At 39.4% G+C, this 19,562-nt stretch overlaps 1 protein-coding gene across 1 annotated transcript in view; it reads right to left on the reverse strand.

Moving 5' to 3' along the window:
- DIAPH3 (diaphanous related formin 3) overlaps positions 1 to 19,562 on the reverse strand; it is a 119,006-nt gene that overhangs the window by 78,753 nt on the left and 20,691 nt on the right. The window contains exons 9-18 of the mRNA XM_063127427.1: positions 18,590 to 18,700; positions 18,107 to 18,225; positions 17,155 to 17,271; positions 15,492 to 15,610; positions 13,810 to 13,874; positions 12,900 to 12,968; positions 8,315 to 8,614; positions 6,516 to 6,630; positions 3,145 to 3,237; positions 2,018 to 2,112 (exon numbers count right to left, since the gene is read on the reverse strand). Coding sequence (XP_062983497.1) covers positions 2,018 to 2,112; positions 3,145 to 3,237; positions 6,516 to 6,630; positions 8,315 to 8,614; positions 12,900 to 12,968; positions 13,810 to 13,874; positions 15,492 to 15,610; positions 17,155 to 17,271; positions 18,107 to 18,225; positions 18,590 to 18,700 — 1,203 coding nt within the window. The remainder of the gene's footprint in view (positions 1 to 2,017; positions 2,113 to 3,144; positions 3,238 to 6,515; positions 6,631 to 8,314; positions 8,615 to 12,899; positions 12,969 to 13,809; positions 13,875 to 15,491; positions 15,611 to 17,154; positions 17,272 to 18,106; positions 18,226 to 18,589; positions 18,701 to 19,562) is intronic.

Consider the following 19,562-nt stretch of genomic DNA (forward strand, 5'->3'; position numbering starts at 1 on the left):
AAAAAAACGCATGTGTTTTTAAAAACAACAACACATAACAAAAGATTTTAAAAAAAGAATAACCGTGAAATAAAAGTAAAGAAACAGGAAGTTGGAAGGTAACATATTGCACCCTTCTAACTTAGCCCTTCTACACCATTTCCTAATAGTGTCCAATGGAGCCCTTTAAATTCCTACCTGGAAATAAAGTTAACCGTTTAATTAAAAATGACTCCAGCTTAACATTAACATATATTTTATTGGTAACACACTCCAAAAACATAGCCTAACACAAAAGTTATTGCAGAACATTGGAGCTAATAATATTAATATAAATTCTTCATTAGGCTATCAGGTAGCACAGGACAAGGAAGCAGAAGAGAAACATAAATGAAGTACTGGTATTACGAACAAGTTAGGAATGGAATCCAATGTACTGCAATTGCCTAGCAGAATTTTTTCCCCAAAAGCCCATTACAAATAAAAAATGCAGTAATAATAATAATAATAATAATAATAATAATAATAATCTTATTTATTTATTACCCGCCTCTCCCTCTGGATCAAGGCGGGGAACAACATGGAATACAAAATGTTATAAAATACATAAAACTGATTAAAACATATAAGAACTAATACATTATTAAAATAATAGCCAGAGGTCTTAAAATTTGACTGGGTAGGCCTGCCAGAAGAGATCAGTCTTTATTGCTTTTTTATATTCAGAAAGACTGTTGAGTTGGCAGATCTCTCCTGGCAGGCCATTCCACAGTCTGGGAGCGGCAGAAGAGAAGGTCCTCTGGGCAGCAGTTGTCAGCCTAGTTTTGGCTGACTGAAGGAAATTCTTCCCAGAGGACCTGCGTGTGTGGGGCGGATTGTATGGGAGAAGGCGATCCCACAGGTAACCTGGACCCAAACCATGTAGGGCTTTAAAGGTAATAACCAACACTTTATACTTCGCTTGGAAACTAATTGGCAGCCAGTGTAATGTTTTTAAAACTGGTGAAATATGGTCACCCCTAGATGTACCGGTGACCAACTTGGCTGCCATATTTTGCACTAGTTGTAGTTTCTGGACTAAGCACAAAGGTGTAGAGCGCATTGCAGATATCGAGCCTCAAAGTTACCAGCGCGAGTGCTACCATCTTTAGGTCTTCCAACTCTAGGAAGGGGAGTTTTGCAAAATCCTGCTCACTCACTAATAGTTGGGCCATCTTCAGAAGGGTTAACAACCCTAACTGAGGCTTAAAAAATCCTACATCTCTCCCAGGGGCCATAGGATTGCTCTCCCTGATGCATTTCTCTACATACAGACATACTGTTTAAGATATTTTTCAACAGTAAATAAAGTCTGTCACTTTCATGCCTCTTGTCTACAAATAAAATTGCATACATTTTTCACTTGGAAAAAATAATATGCAATATGATGTCCTGTACAACTTACCTCCAAAGATGAAATTACTGATAACTGGCTAATTGAAGTACAGCAAAAGCAGGATCTCAAGTCCTATCGCTCTAATTAAGTAGGATAATGTAAGCTAGTTACTTCTGTAACAGATGTTTCAAATTGTAATGCACCTCACGTAGGGCATACCAAGGATATGCAATGTAAAAGTACAAGACAATATGCTCTGAACCTTTAGCAAATGAACTCAAATTGACCAGTATAGTGTTACAAGTTTCTTTAAGCATAGCACAATCATGTAAAAAAAATGTTTCCAAGTGACTACAGAAAGATTTACATATGTGAAGGAGAAATTTAGAAACTGGGAGTTCCAGGCAAAGGTAGTCCTGAGCAGTATCTGGAGTCACTAACCTATGAAATCCAAGTTGTTCAGATATAGGCCTTGTTCAGATATAGGCCTTGCATTTACTACAAATGCAACTAAAATTAATTATGAATCAAGCTGAGTATTCAAGGGAGCATCATACAGAAAACCTGATTATATGCTCAGAGAACATTAGCCATTGGGGAGATTTAAGTACAATAATAAATAAATAAATAAATAAATAAATATTGCTTGTCAATTCACGATACCTGAACCATGGACTCTGACAGCTGGGCTTCATCTATTTCCAGTATCATCATTTTTATGTCTTCATAAGGCACCCGAAAAGAACCTAGAAAAATAGCTAAAGAAAAGAAAAACACATGGAAAGCATATGAAACAGGACATTTAAGATTCTACTTTGCTTTACTTGAAAACAAAAACAAAAACAGTTGAGCTAAATCGTCCAACTATAGTGATTGCCAAGACATATCTAAATGGATAGGAATGGGGAGGCATAAATATTCATACCAGATCTTAACTATATGTTCAGAGAAGAGAGTGAATTCCTACCATGTGGAATTCCCTGCCTCTGGAGGTCAGGCAGGCGCCAACCTTGCACTCCTTTCGGCGCCTCCTGAAAACATCTTTATTCCAACTCCTTTTTTCTATACCCTCGAGAGGTGCTCAGCTCAGCAGCGTGAAGGGAGGGACGAAGCCTCCCCACCACCAAAGAATCTGTTGCCCCAAGGGTCCTTGGTGGGGGTCTGTTATGGGTTGTTTAACTTTTGCATAACCCAGTTTCGCACAACATAACAACCTGAGTGAGGGTAGCATATTCAAAATGGCAGCCACATGCACCCCACATCTGCCACAAGCTATAAAATAACCCATGGTGGACTGTCATGTCATGCAAAACAGTCCTGTAATCAGGAGAAAGCAGAGGAAGAAGCAAATGGTGTGAGAGAAGGAGAACAAAAAGCAAGTTCATTAGCTAAATCTCCAGTAAAGATGGCAAGCAATCCAGAAAGAGATGAAATAAAAAGAAACTCCTGATATTAAAAACAAAACACAAATATCCATCCATGAATGGAAGACATACTGATACAGCTATCTTAGTTTTAAAAACAAATATGATTTTAAAATCAATTAAATTGTTTTAATTTAGTGAAAAATATATCCAAGACATTTCTTTACAATAATGGATTCCTTGTCCACTGTTACAAAACTTGAACATATTGTTGTTATAGCATGTTGCTTCATCAAAAAGAGAGAGTTGTATTAAAATACTATTTAAAAAGTAATGCTCTGACATCTAGAAAGCAAACATCAAACATAACAATCAAAATCAATAAATATCCCTAAATATTTTAAATAATCTCAAACATTTACTTACAAAGGTTTTGGGCAATCTTTGGATCCAAAATTTTGAGTTCTTTGATTCGCTTTTTAACAGATTTCTTCTCTTCAAAACCTTCATCTTTTTTTACTATAAAAAAAGTACAATGACATCTGTCAGTATACAGCAGTGCTAAATTAACACATTTTCTTAAAAATAGACTTTGGGTGGGATTTCAAAATCATGTCTGTACAAAAAGAAACTTTTTCCAAATGTACAGAGTTCCACTACATACGAGAAGAACTTAACAAGTTTCTTGTTATTAGATTTCAGAATCAAACAATAAACATTCTCAGCAGCGCTGTCACAATACACATGGGTCGTGATACATCAGGAGCCATCACAAACACACACACCTACCTGTGACCAGGGGGTGGAGTGGGGGCAAAGTGTTCACTCACTGAACAGAGAAAAAAAAGGAGATTGGCTGTGCTACCAGCTTTGACAGTATCCATCTTCCTGGGACTGTAATATGCAGCCCCGAACCAGCACCAGGAAACTAAATAAGATACTAATGCAATAAATAAATAGGTTTATAGTGGATGCAGAGATCTAGGCAGAGGGTTTAGATGCCTAATCCTACACGTAGATCCTCTTATTTGAGCAACAACTTGCTTCCATGCACCAATCTCCTTTTCTTGTTTGAGTTTCCTATTTCTTCTAATTTTTGTGAACCGCCCAGAGAGCTCCGGCTATTGGGCGGTATAGAAATGTAATAAATAAATAAATAAATTCTAATAGTGAATTCAGGCAGTGAGCATCTGTGACTACCTAGCCAAAATGAGGCCATTGAAAAAATCAGCATGCTTAGGAAAATCTTAGGGTTTGTAGAAGTACAAAAAATGTTTACAAAAACCCTGTCCCCAAACCATCCCAATGAATATCAAGAATTCCTGCATTGAGCATGGGGTTGGACTCGATGGCCTTATAGGCCCCTTCCAACTCTACTATTCTATGATTCTATGAAGAATGCTCAGACACCACAGAACAGTGAATGTCAGACGGGGTGGGTGGGGGGAGACTGGAAAACTGGGAAGAAGGAGGAAGTCATGACAAGCTGGAACTCTGAACTGGCGCGTTTCTGTTGGGAGGTCAGGATACAGTATAACATTTTGTTTTAAGTAACAAATTTGGCATGCCTAAGGACCTGAGAAATGAAATTAATTGTGTACTCAAGTTCTATTGATTGTTAGCCAGATCTATACAAAGCTTTACAACTTGTCATGCGTAAACTTATAATATTAAGACGCCCTTTTTCTTGGATAGCGTTGGGAGTGCATTTAATACCTGGAATCGGATATCAGCACATGTTAGATTCACTCATTATGAGCAAAGACTTACATGAAATTTCTTTAGAAGAATTCAGCTCACATCCTTTTGTCAGCAAAAAGTAAGGATATATTATTATTATATTTAAAGTTACAAAAGCTGACAAATCTTCTCGAGTCAAGACACTAATATAGATGTTCAGCATGGTTTATTAATAGTTGGTTTATTATATGGTTAGTTAATTAAGCAGGATAATAACCATTCAATCTTGGTTTGAAGACTGAACAACTATCTATCTTTGGACCAAACTGCAGAGGGAGGATCACACAAGCCCAAAGTTCCTGCAGGTTCATCCCTGTAACGCTAAACCAGCATTCTGCCATGTAGCACCCAAGTGCAGAGAAACCAGCACTATATCCACAAAGCTCTTGACTCCCTGCTCTTCTCAAGATGGCTTCTAAAAACCTACTTAATGACAGGATGGCCATCCACCATCTTCATTTTCTCAATGCCTCTTATTCACCAACTTGGTTTGTTAGATATGTATGTCGTTTCTGCCTAATCCCCAAATTTGTGTACTTCTACATACCCAGGGTGGCTGGGTTCACACAACACCCTAACCCACTCAGTGTTGGTTGTTGCTGAACTATGGGTTATTGTGATATCTGAATGCAGTGAGTTTTCTGCAGGGTTTGTTAATGAGCTGTCTGAATGCAGTGCGTTTTCCATGGGGTGCAAAATGCACTGAAGAGCCACCCTGAAGAACCCAACAAGCCATGAGATCTCAGGCTGGCTTGTTTGAGAAAAATAAACCACATTGTATGGTTAACAAGCCACCCTGCAGAAAACACATTGCATTCAGACAATACAATAACCCATGGTGGTGTCTCTCAGATATCCAAGTTTAACCTCTGTTCAACCCTATTCAACCAAGTTCAACCCTACAAAAGGGAATCATAACCACAATAAACATGGTTAATCAGATCTCTATGGCTTTTATCCAACTGCGTTTTTTGGTTAACCTTCTACCACATGTGGAAACCTCATTTTCATCCATGCAAAAGTGTCAGACCCACTACTGTACAAACTCATTACAACTTCATTACACTGGTACGCAACCATTTTTTTTCAAGTAGCTAAAAATGGCTGAACTGCAATATTTACTTAGAAATAAAAACAACAGAGCACATTTAGTGTGATTTCAGCAGTATAGTCAAACTGAAAGTTGTATTTGGACATTTTTATATCTGTAAATATTTTAAGACGTAATTAAACAGCATACACATTTAGTTTGTTTTCTTAACATTTAAACAAATAAAGGGGCTGATAAACTAACATACTAATTTTAACGCACTTGAAGAGCTGTGTGTATGAACATAATATAAAAGGATTTTCTAGGGACAGACACATGGAAGAAGGTAATTCCTAATATTGAAACAGCCTAGTTTGACTGGCATTGTATTCATTCAGTGAGCAATTCAGTGCCAGCTGGGGAGCAATTTGCCCCACCCCACAAACCAGTTCTCCTCTTCTAACATAGAGATTAAACGTCAAAAAACCAACTGGTCATGATTTAAATATAAACTTCTGAACAAAATTTAATTATCTCAGCTTTATCTTATTATGGGATAATATAAAGAACAGTTGAACTGTTAGATATTATGGGGTTTTAGTGTTTTAACACTAGTGCTTTAATATTGTTTGAGGCTTGTATTGTTATTTGATTTATAAACTGCTTTATGGTTGGTATTTAAGAGTGGTATATACATTTAACAAATAAATATATGCCACACTCATAAGAGAGCTTGGGCAGTATCCAACAGCACAAGCATGATGGGTTTCCCCAAAAAACCCATTGCGCCAACTTACGCTATTGGCATACTGCTAGAGGTCACTTACACTAGCAGTATATCAATAGCTTGAGCGGTCGGACCGGCGGTATAGGATACTGCCCCTTAACTTAGTTATTTAACTTAGTTCTCAAATGATATACATAATTATTCTTCAGTGGGAATCATTACAACTGCTGACAGTTCAATCAAAATGTAATAAGTTCAATTCCTAGTAACTGGTAATTTAGATCAGAATTAGTTACTTACCATGTTTTTGACAACAAAATGTAAGCTCCAGCTTGCATAGCAGATCAGCATTCTCATACTTGCCATCATTTGCCCTTATCCAGAAACAGGTCTCATTCATTTCATGTGGTGCAATCTGCAAAATATATCATAACCTTGAAGTCTATACTTGCACCATATTAATCAGCTACAGACATACTATTGTAAAAGTCACACATATAATATTGAAATTGATTATTAATTATCCAATAATTATTAAGATGAAGTATGTTCTGTTTTTGCTAATGCGCATAGCTGACCAAATGGGGTAGATAGCTTTGCCAAATGTTTCCAGACACCCAGTAGCAGTATCAAAGGGAAGGACTAAGTTGCACAACGGGAGCAGACTATATCAGGATTGCATCCAGGATTGGCCTCCTCACTCCCCCAAATAAATGTACTTCTCAACCATCCTCTTTCACTAACTTTTCCAGGTCTTGGAGCATGTCAGATTGTGATGGGGCTACACAAAAGTAACCATGCCTCATGAGAAGCAACTGCTTCTGATACCAGTCCATTTTTTCAGCTTATTTTTAACTGCCAGTGATATGTAGATAGCTAACAATGACACTTCTAATCCTGGATCACTATATTCACTATAGATCATCTGGGTTACTAGAATTTGATGTTTAGATCACCTAAACAGTAAGAGTCTGGTTATATATGGATGCAAAGAAGTAGTAGATGCCCATCAGATAACAAACTGTACTTGTAGGTGCTCCTTTACTAAAAAACAAAACAAAAAACCCTTAGCCAGCAAACAGTGAATGCTACTTTAATGCAGTTGGCAGTGTGTAAACAAGACAGTGACCTTGTTTACACAACATGTCAGCCTACCATGGTTGTCAAATCGTGCCAGGCACTCACAGGCACAATTTTTGCAGTCCCTGAAGCCCAGCTTGCTGTGGCCTGTTTTGCCCTGCAAACACAGGTGGCAGAGTTTGAGGGTTTGGCAACCCTCATAACCCACGGCTTGTTTTACGATCGTACTCACATTTCAGCTTTGTTGAGCAAAATTGCAGGAGATTACATGCAACAACCATGTACTGACAGCTGAGCACTATTGATCTCAATACTAGGATAGGAGCAAACAAGAACGGCACTGTAGACTGAAGTACATCATAGACATCACTGCCTAAACCCGCCTTTCCCAATCTAGTGCCCTCCAGCAATGTTGAAGTACAACTCCCGTCAGTCCCATCCAGCAAGGCTAGAGAAGGTTGATCTAAACCTTAGTAGCATGGAAACCACCAGCTTTAAACAGATGTGTCAATCATGTGCTATATAGATCTGAAAATCAAATGACAAAGCTTTAAACACACAAATAGCAATTGCCATCTAGTATGACACAAGATGAGATGCTCAGTACAATGGCAGCTAGTGAAATGGTGCACTAGGAAGTAAGAAGCTGAGCAGTAACCAAGAGGAAGGACAGACCAACACCCTTACTGGTAGACATGACAAGGCAGTTATGTTTTGGGAGCTTTTAAGTTAGCATCATTCAGTAGCCTGTGCTAGGCATTGTTGGCCCATCAGCAGCTATGTACATGCACAGTACTCATCTAACTTCTCCCATGGCTTTACTGCCTCACAATGCCAACTGGAAAGGGAACAAGGTTACTCTCCTTCTCTGTCACTGTTCAGGCTTTTTCCAGCACACCATCTCACTAGCCACTGGTGATTGCATCTCACATATTAACTACCATTTAATTCAATTCCAGTGCCATAGCATTCATTTCTACGTAGAGCTTTGCATAAGATACTTTCCATTCTTGATTTACCTTTGACCAGTTGAGTCTTTTCATAGTGACCTCAGGTTTAAACTCTTTTTTAGGCTTTAATCCAAAGGGCAGCACAAGAGGAGGAGGAGGAGCTCCAGGCAACGTCTGTAGTGGAGGAGGCGGAGGAACACCAAAAGGAGGAGGCTTTCCTGAACCATTCATAAATGAAGGTGGTAATGGGGGCGGTGGGGGTGGTGGCGGCGCTCCATTGAGAGGTGGTGGTGGTGGTGGTAATAAACCAGATGCTGCAGCAGCTGATGGGAGTGGAGCGGCACCTAACCCATTTGATACTGAGCCATTCTGAAAATAAATGTTTTGAGTTTATGAAACATCCCATAGAATGAATGCAAATGTTGCATCTCTCTTAACAGCAAAATGCAAATTTTTAAACCCTGCATAACCACTCTCAATTGTAAATTCAATATAGAAATGTAAAATAAGCCTATGCAGATGATCACTTTATACAGCTATATTTGTGTGTGACAATTAATTTGCCAGTTTAGGATTCAATTCTGTCCTCCATCCAATAATTATGGAATGCCAGAGCTTGCCAAGAGCATGCAACTCAACTGCGGTGCCTAGCTATTTGCTTCCAACCACAATGCAAAGAGATGGTGATGACCTGAAAAGCTTTATGCAGCTTGGATCCAACATTTGTACAATGCTTTTTCACAATAACTTCTACATCTGTAATCTTTCTCAAATGATGTTGTGGCGCCAGCTCAGAGACAAAAGGATCTAGGAGCCCTGCTGGACTAACAGTCTGTCTAACAGTCTGTCTACTCTATTTATTTTATTTATTGCATTTTTAAACTGCCCAATAGCTGAAGCTCTCTGGGCGGTTCACAAGCATCCCATTTCCAATAGCAACCAGACAGGTGTTCCTGGGAAGCTTATGAGCAGGGCCCGGTAGCTAAACCAACCACTCCATCTAGTTTGTCTCCCACTAACTGGTAATCGGAGGAATCCTGCCTCTGAATCTAGAGATTCCACTGTGCTATCAGGATTAGTAGCTATTGATACACAATGAAAAGCAAAAAAGAAGATACACAATGAAAAGGATACATACAGGACATGAACAACATTAGAATTCCATTTGAAATGCCTAAACCAAGGATAGACAACTTTTTGGGACCTGCGGGCACATTTGACATTTTGAAAAAGCATCACAGGCGCCGTCACAGATTGTTGGGGGATGTTTGCACCACCCTTCCTTTCTGGATTTTCACTTTTCTTGGTCCCCATTTCCTGGATCTTTAGTTTTATTGCTCCCCACCTCCTCCAGCCATATTTTTGCATGTGATTTTTGTCCCCAATTCTACTGAACTCTATGCAGAAAAAAACAAGTGGAGGGGGGAACACCCCACCCCACCAAGGACCCTGTTGCCCGAATGATCCTTGGTGGGGAATGGGCTTCCCTGCTCCGCACTTTTCAGCAAGGGATGCTTTTCCACAACTCTATTAAAGTCAAATGAGTGATCTCACAGCACTGATAGAGCTGGAGGAAAGGATCCTCTGACGAAAAATGACTTGGGTGAAGCCCACCCACCATCAAACACCCTGTTGCCCCAAGAGTTCTTGGTGGGGGTCAGTTCCCCCCCGCCCCCCACCGCAAGCCATTTTTCAGTAGGCACCCCTTTCCCTTCCTCTATTAAAGTTAATGGAGCAGTATTACTGCATTGACTTTAATAGAGGTAAGAAAAAGATAATTGTGGGCATATTCCAGGGTATTGGAGGGCAGGGTGTTGCCATTGCCTGGCCTGATCAATTGCTATGCCCAAGATTAACTGCTAGGGCCAAGAGAACAGAAGGCCATATTGCTTTCTACACATACACGAAGTATGAAAAGTGGAGCTCTTTTAAACTGTCTTGCAACTTTCATAGCCTTGAAGCAGACTTGGAGAATGTGCATCCCCCCAGATGTTGTCATGACTACAACTCCCAAACACCAAAGGAAGAAAGCACCCAAGTCAGGTGAAAAGAAGGGAGAAACAGATTCTCAGGATGCAAAGGATTTATTGATACAAAGCCCAATGCATTTCGGCCTGTGCCTTCTCAAAGGCTTTCTTCAGAAGGCTGTAAACATTAAAAGTACATTTAAAAACATTATATCTGGAGGGCCACACACTCCCAAACTCTGTCCTGGAAAGATGATGATGATGATGATGATGATGTGGGGGCACCCTGCAGTTTAAGAGCTCCCTTGCTTCACATCCCACCATCTAGCTCCCAGTATTCCAGCTGAGGTGGCTTTTCCCTCTGCCAACTGCCACCACAACACTACTCAAGAACCATCTTGCCCCAAGGTGAGGAGTGAACTATGTTTCAAAAAGTTTTTTCCCTTTCTACTTGTCTTTGCTGTTTTATTATATACATTTTTATTGCTGCTTATTATTTTAATATTTTTTATGTAAACTGCTTTGTGAGGCTCACCTAAAACATAGTATATAAATATCTTAAATAAATAACGAGCATTAAAACATCCTCATTTGGAAGATGTCCTTAAGCCACAGTTACCCAGTTTGGATGACACCGGAAACTGTGGTTTAAGAAGCTATTAAAACTTCTCCCAAACAAGAGATGTGAGGCAAGAAGGGCAGGAGGGAGTTGCATGGGCACACAGCTCCTCCCTGGTCCAATAAAACCATAGTTTCATTGGACTGTGATGCTTGAACCAGGCCTTCCACTCACCCTGAAGTAGTTCCCCCAAGTGTTCACCAGGTTCTGCAACAATTACTCTTATTTATCTTTAAGCAGAGATAGTTGGCCAAGTTCATAAGGTCAAGCCTCTTTTGAAAGCCTCCTGGCCAAGTTCTCATGGGCTAAGTGATATTTGGAAGACTTCATTATTATTTTTTAAAGCAAGGTTATCTGAAGAGATTTTTCAAGTTTCTTTAAAGACAGCCTCAAGTTAGAAGGAACTCAAGCGGCTTTGCATTTAACTACTTTCCTGATCACCATACATGATAAGGAATTCCATGCAAGTGCATAGAATTCCATCTAGATGAGTGAGAGGGCTGTTGGAAGAGGGATGGATTGCTGAAGCCCCTTCCTCCACGGCCGGCCGGCATAGAAACCAAGTAGGCTGGAAGATAACAGAAGGAAATATCCATTCCTCCTCTACTAAACCTCCTGATAGAAAGCTGTCAGGTTGTTTTTGTTGTCATTTTAACTAGCCTGGTATAAGGCTACTAAAATATATGTTGAAGCCAGTAACTTTTCTGGCCTTATTTACAAGACTGAACATAAGATATAGCTGCTTAGTTAAAGCAATACTTGACACTTGCTTTATTGACATGTAAAGTTGTAAAGTTAAGCCAGGATTCGTTTAACCTACACAAAGCATGATTTATTTTTCAGCAACATACCCCAGTTTGAAAGCATGGTTTGTTGTTGCTTTACAAATCCCTGCTTGATGTAACTGTGGCTTTATGTTACCTCTGAACCCCGAGTCCTAGCCTATCCTTGGCCCTGTCCCAACTGCTCACCGAAGCACAAGGAAAGAACAAGTAGAATAAAAAAATGCTTTACAGCCTAATTCTGGCACTTCCCCTGAAATTTCTCAGGTTTATGATCACGCCCAACTCCTCCCTCTCAAGGTGGACAGTGTCTTTGTAAAGAGAGGGGAATTTAAAGAGACCTCTGCCAAATCTAGTAACATCTCTCCAGGAATGCATGTTTAATATACACATTCACTCTTAGTGGGATACCCTGCTCAAGCTTAAAGGGAAGAAGGGGTTATTACCTTTCTTCATAAGATGAATATTTTCCCAGCTCTGTTGCTGGAAAAGTCGAACTCCAAACAATGACCCTTGTGGCTGCACCTTCCAATCATGCCTAACTATAAGATACGTGGTGTTATGCCACATATAGTCCACTCTTTGAGATAATCTGCTCTATTGCACAACAACATGCTCCTTTCTCTTTTCTGCAAAAGTCTGAGAAAGGCCTTAGCTAATGCAATCTCATTTTGGGAGCACTTCTTCCTAGCTGAAGCACCAATCTGGGTATTTTCTGTCCCATAGCCATAGTTGCCATTTCCACCTGCCATACACATAATCCATGGGTTCTCAAGGCTGCAGAAATGGAGGGAGAGAGCACACTGTCTCCTGTCTGCTTGCCACTTCCACTTTGCCTCCAATTTAGAAAAGAAACCTAAAATGCTCCATTCCTGGATTGTTCTCAGTGACATGCAAGCCCAGCACTCTTGGTTGAGAGAGGAAAAGTCCAGAGCTTTAATCCATGATTTACTGTTGTAAATCAAATGGGAAGTGGCAAGCATGCCGGAGGCAGCATACTGGCTTGCTCCTGCATGGCACAACCAACCATTAATTAACCCATGGCTGGTCATTATGTCCCAACTCATTCATTCTGACCAGAGGTTGAAAAGTTAGTCGCTTTAGCAGTGTGTGTGTATGTGTGTGCGTTTTATGCAGAAATGACAAAAACTAAACATATTCAGAACAAAGTAGGCATCTTTAATTCATTTCTGTAATAGTAGCCAGTTGTAACACAATATACAACCTTGTTTTCAATTACTGTGATTATATAAACAAAAAGTTTTAGGAATAAGGAATTCCTTTACCTTGCGTTCTATTTCAATTTTCTGAAGTTGTGCCTTTGTCTCCTGATGAGCTACAAATTCATTTTCAAACTAGAACACAAACATGAAAGTACTGTACATCATTAAATTTATTCTTTCCAAGCTGCCAGTGAAACTCCTGAGTGCTTTAAGTGTTTGGTGTTGTATTGCCTAGATACATTAACAGTGAAATCCTAAATGGGGTTTGGGAGACCAACTTTGATGGGGTTTTTTAAACCCCCCCTCCCTCCCCCCAGTACAATCAGGGGGAAATTAGTTATGCCAGCACCAGGCTGTTGTAGATGGAGAGTCTGATTTGGGGGCCTCTCTGAAGGATAGAATGAACCCAGCGGATCCAAAACATACAGTATGATGTGATGTACAAATATGTTTATTTACAATAAAACATTTCAACATACAATACTGCAGGCTAAAGAGACATAATGCTGACATTTAAAAGCAACTGTGGCTTCTGTAACTGGATGAGTGCAGCAATGTTGGGGGAGGGAGGTTTTAACAACCCCTCTCCCCCCATGTCGCTTTTCCAATCAAAATCTGATTTAGCTGCTATCAGCCCTGCTGGGAGAAATAAAGACAAGCATGATACAGGTACCCATCTTTTTCTACAGTGGGGGGGTGGGGGTTGATTAGGAAAATGGCATTGGGAGGAAGGGTTAAAACCATGCCTGCCCAAACACCGCTGTCCAAATCCAATTTGGGACCACAAAGCTGCTTTATAAGTCAAGTTAAAATAAAACTTTGAGAAACAATCATAATCATGGATCGTGTGCATCGTGTCTGTTTCAGCCCTAATAAAAGTTGTATTGTTCAGGTCTCAGAACAGACTGAAACTCATGCATGCATGCATCAAAAGCTACACAAACATAATTAAACCTACTGTGAAATTACTAACCTTTTGTGAAAATTCTGAAGCTCTCTGTTCAAGTTCTTCCATTTTCTTTTGCTCAATACAGATATCTAAGTAGAAAACCAAGTTGGTTGGTTTGTTTTTCCAAGTCTTAAAATATCTTCCAATACTCAGTGGGCAGGTTCAGATGTCTTAGTCCATGATGGTTTAATAAGCTAGGCACAGTGGCTTATTTTTTAAATAATCCATGATGACCCACACCACAACACCGAGGGCTAAATCACTTGCCTAGAGAGTCACGCAGTAACAGCAGTTCAAATTGCCGCCACACGACTCTAAAGGAAACATCAGAATATAGCACTAAAGCCGATATAGTGAAGGGGGGGGGGGGGGGAAGAGACCCAGCCCAATTGCTAATGCATGCAGCTGTGCATTAGCGAATGGGAAAAATAGCAGCCCCACGACACAGCGCTACAGCACTATGTTGATTAATTAAACAAAAAACCTACAGTTTACAAAACAACGTTAAGGCTCTACAGTTTTCAACCAAGGACCAAAAAGCAGGGAAATTGGGAGTTAAGGCTCGCCAGCCTTAACGCCACATCCTCCCCAAGGAGGCAGAAAGTGCCAGTGAAATTCCCATTCTCCCAAAGCAGATAAACCATGAGGACAGAATGGAGAATATGACAAAAAAGACCTTGTGGGCAAAAGACACCGGGTTTTGAGGGGACATCAGGTGCTACTCAACTAAAGGAGGCTGAGCATGAAGTTTGGCCACGATCCTGCAACCTTCCAAAGGTTGATAATGCCACCCCATTTTTGATGCACCCAAGCTTTCCACCCATCTGGGTATGTGTGTGCAGGTTTTTGAAGGTGGATCATGTGATTCCTGATTAGGGGAGGCTGGGCATAAAGTTTGGTCCCGATCCTGCAACCCTCCAAAGTTCATAGGCAGCCTCCCTAGTCGGGAAGCACCCGATCCAACTTCAAAATTCTGTACAATTACACGCAGAGGAGGGGAAATCCTAAGTGCATCAAAAAGGGAACAGCACATATAAACCCTGGAAGTTTCCAGGATCAGGACAAAAGTACATAGGTAATCTCTCCTAGTTGGGAGGCACCCAATGCACCATCAAAATCCTGTGAAATTGCACCCAGAGGAGGATATTGCAACTGCTTTGCTGTTTCCATTACAGAGAGACTGGCAGCAGCAATCAGGAGCCCTCTTGCAACTCTTTAAGCGAGGAAATGAACCTACAGTGCCCGACAGATGACATGATAATCCGTAGTGGGATAAACAACCCATTCTACAGACCATGGGTTATTTCAGTCAATTAGCCCATTGTGGGTTACAAAAGTTTCTGACAAGACGCAATAATCCACAATGCGTTGAATAACCCACTGTGAGTTAAAGTGTCATCTGTACCCAGTTAGTCAGTCTTAGAGTACAGACCCACCCTCATATGGCTTGCATCCCTCCCAAAGGGCTGTTCTTTCAGTGAAATCAATTGAAGATGCATGGAAAAATGCCTAACAGTGACTCACTTCCCAGTTTTACTTCTCTCCCTTTGAAGAATTAGATTTATGTCAATGCATAAACAATTGTGAGGTCAAGGCAGGGCACACTAGCTCCCAGAAACCAAAGATAGCCCTATGGATAATAGAATATAGGGTGTATATTCTATTATCCTTTTTGTATGAAGCAGTAATATATAAAAAAACCTTACCCATTAAATGACTGAAGTCTACATCCACTCTTTTACGATAACTAAAATCTGGGTCTACTCCACTTCGATGTAAGACTATCTGTGAAACACACTCCTCAATTAACTTGAAATACAGAGGCCTACAGAAGTGGAGATGGGAGAAATTATGTTTCTGTTAATTACAGAATTGCTCTGAGTCATTCTGCAAGTTATGTTACTGCTGAGAAGCAAACATTTGGCACTACAATTTTATGCTGGAAAAATCAAAACAATCCCCTCATTTCAGAAAATAGTGTCCTTGAAGATTAGAAAATTCTGACACAATGTTGCTTCTTATTCTGCTTCAGTGATACATGCAGATGCTAATCTAGGCTTGATTTTAACCAGGATTTGAAACCTGTATCAAAAACAGGTCAAGACTGAAGCCTAGTTAATGCGAGTTGTAGTACCAATATAACACTTAACTATTGTTAAGGTAGTGAAGAGGATTCATTGCTTGAGAGGGATGGAAGTTTACAATCCAATGGCCCATTTCCTATCCTTTGATCACAGTTAAGGAATAGACTATGTCCTGTCTCCACTATTAGATAAATTTATGGAGGATAAAGCTATAACTGTCAAGTAGTCTTGATGGCTATATGTTACTACTAGGATCAGAGGTAACATGCCTCATACCAGATGCTGGGCAATAGTGGAAGAGGGCTGTTGTCCTCATGTTAAAAACCATGTTGTTCATGGTTAACAATCCATAGTTAAACCGTAGTGCCGGGTTCTCCCATAACGATAAGCCACAATTCAATGACAATCCACACTCGACACATACACTGTGTTGTCGTTATGCGCTCAAAACATAAACTAGACCTCAAAGGCATTGCATAAATGTTTATATAAAAAGACTCTCCACCCTGCAGTATTTTGTATAATCATTTTGCTTCCAATTGTATTAGCAAAAATATTCACACCAAGGCTAAATATTTGTGTAGACAAGCACTTCAAAGATGAAGAAAATAAAAATGAATGTATGAAACAAACAGTAACCATTATATGCCAGCCTTCAGGAGAAGAGAGCATGTGTGTAATAAACATCCAGGAGTGGATATTTATACTTTCACTTGAAAAATGAGCAATACACGGGCATCCATAACACTTTTAAACAAAGGACTGCACCCCTGGTTTTATATTGTCATTAGCTCTTTCAAAGTCAGTGGCAGTTTAAGAGCCAGTTTATTTGCTATTGGAGCCAGATCTCTTCTACAAATAACTGGTCATTGAAATAATCTAATAAGTGTAATGCCAGAGGAGGGTACTTCTCAGAAATCAACACCTCTTCCATGACACTTTTTTGTTGTTGTTAATAATGAAAGAGGAGAGGAGAGCCACCTCCAAAATTACATTGCTTGCATGAGTAAACAAATCTTACTGTAGCCTGATTTACAAGAGGGAGCTAACTCCAACAAGTTATATGTCTTAAGGAGCAAAGATAGCTCTTTTGCAGGCTTGTGCACCGTATCACTTTGATGCTCTAAGAAAACTCCAGGTCCCCTAGAGGTCTTCCTCCTATTTAATACTAACTCACTCGCATCAGTTCACAGTTACTCTCCCCAAGAAAAAAAATGAGCAGATCAATATTATACATTCTTTTATAATAAATACCTGAGTAGGAGCTGTTGGAAGTTTTTCTTACCGTATAAAATAGTCATTTCGTATTAGCAAGAGATGCTGAAGTATAGAAAGGAAATAGCCTTCTGCACTTGTGTCCTTAACAGTGTTCCACACTACATTGTAAACATCATTGGCTTCAGTAATCAAGTCAAGGATGATACGACTAATTTCCATTCTACGTCATATAAGCATTTTATGCTTTCAGAAAAGAATTTACATATTAGTGCCTTGCTGAACATTTCTCCCACATTTTTAGACCATTCTGATAGCAAAGGAATTGCTTTCGAAAAGAAGTTCGAAGGAGAATATTTCAGAGAAATTCTCATGGATTGGATTCAGGCGAGAAAATTTCAGGAAATTGGAGGATAGATCTTGGCACAGCACTGGTTCCACCTTTTCCCTGAAACTATACACAACACTGCCCCCCTCACAGCTGCATTATGGTGGATGCCAAATGGGGGGAGCCTGCAAACAGTTGATGCTGTTCCGACCTATAGTGACAATGCAACGTGCCCCTCCCCAAATCCCTTAGAAAAAGAAAGAAGCTGTTCAACATCCTCTAGCTGTGAGAAACTGTTGAGAATTTCTCCTTTCCCTGGAAAAAAGTCTGTGTTTCCCACCCACCCATGCACCCCACAATTTCTCTGCCCACAAATAAAGTGAAGAATTTCAAGAGGCCATTTGCACATGGCACTATTTACTATACTTAAAAGTATAAACTAATCTAGGGTGAAAAGTATAAGTTGGTCACATACATTTGGCCCAAATTGCCTGTTCCCACTATTGCTGAGAATTTCCAAATCAACACATCCCACTTTTAAACACGCAAAAGGATGAGAACTTTCTGCAAAATATGTTAATTGCCCATATAACTTAGTATGGATCTGAGCTAACACATAACTGGGATGCTTGTTGCTAACCCAGGTCTATTTGGGGTCCCAGGGGTGGGGGAGTTGTCTTCTTTCAAAGGATATTCTAACTCTGATTTGATATCTTCTAAACGGTGAGAAAATTCAATCATATCTTCTTCTTTATGCTCACTGAACACTTTGAGCTGGATATCTAGAGCATCATTCTTTATGCATTTCAATTGCTGCAGTGGAAAATAATACAATAGTGCCTAATTAATAATTGCACATTAAAATGAGTTATTTTGAAAAGACTCCAGTTTTTAACACAGCAAGGTATATATTTTAGAGAATCTCTATTAATTATTCAAATACACAAAATATATTTTCACACTAACTTGGAATACATTCCATAAAACAAATCCGGTGCTGTAGTTACATATCTTTATTTCATGTTAAGCTAGCTATTTGTGAATAAATTTTTATATGCAACTTTTCATTCTCTATCTTAATAAATTATTCCAGAAAGGACTTTATTCAACTTCCTCTCAACTCAGGTAAACCTTCTAATTTAAATATTCATTTACATATACACTACACGGCACTTACTGGCAATTGCTCTTTCAATCCACAGCGCATAAATTCATTTCTAATGTGGAGTCTGAAGTCCAGATCATCAGGAGATGTAACTAGGGCATTGATGAGCTGCATGCAGGCTATCTGCAAGAGATGATACATTTCAGCTAGAGCATTTAGCTTTCATTTGATTATGTCAGTGACATTAGAAACAACTATGTTCTTTGTATGTTTTGAATGTGAACAGCTAACATTTCAGGTGAAAACAGACCAAACAATGGTAAATAGTATCAGGTTAGTTTACAATCAATTACGCCGATATTTTATTGCCATGTATGCAGTAGTGTCAAATTGCCATAACACACATCTCTTAGATCTGATTCACATGTCATGGCAGCAAAACATGGGTTAATTAATCCATGGTTTGATAGGACCACACAGATCACACGAGCCATTTCCAGTTTGAAAAAACAACCTACGAACGCTCCATTCATAGGTTGTTGTGTGACGTACAAACATAGACGTGCTGGGCTATTTGAGTTAACAACCCAGAGCTAACCTACGATTAGTTAATTAAACCATGATTTGCCACTGTGCCATTCAAACCAGACCTTAGTGTGTTAACTGTTAAATATTGTGAATAAAGGGAGAGTACCTAAACAATTTTAGACTAATTAAGTAAATTTTAGTTTTTAAAAGAAACATGACTTGTGCACAATCAACATATCAAGTAATGTATACAACTTAAGAATTTATAACTTAAGTTTTAAAATTAACAAAAGAGAACCAGAACAGTCAAAACAGTCTTCAATAAATTATTTCAAATCCAAAATATTTAAGCTGCAGAAATACTTTCATCCTGCAAGACACCGATGAATTTCAAAACAAAATATAATACACGAAATCTGAAGACCCTATTAGGTGTTCAGATTTAAGTATTATTAGGCAGCAATATGTCAGTAGTTTAAGACAGGGAGGCTTGTATCTTGGGAAGTTCCTCCTCACC

Source organism: Elgaria multicarinata, chromosome 5 (genome assembly GCF_023053635.1).
Source record: "Elgaria multicarinata webbii isolate HBS135686 ecotype San Diego chromosome 5, rElgMul1.1.pri, whole genome shotgun sequence".
Lineage (NCBI taxonomy): Eukaryota > Metazoa > Chordata > Lepidosauria > Squamata > Anguidae > Elgaria > Elgaria multicarinata.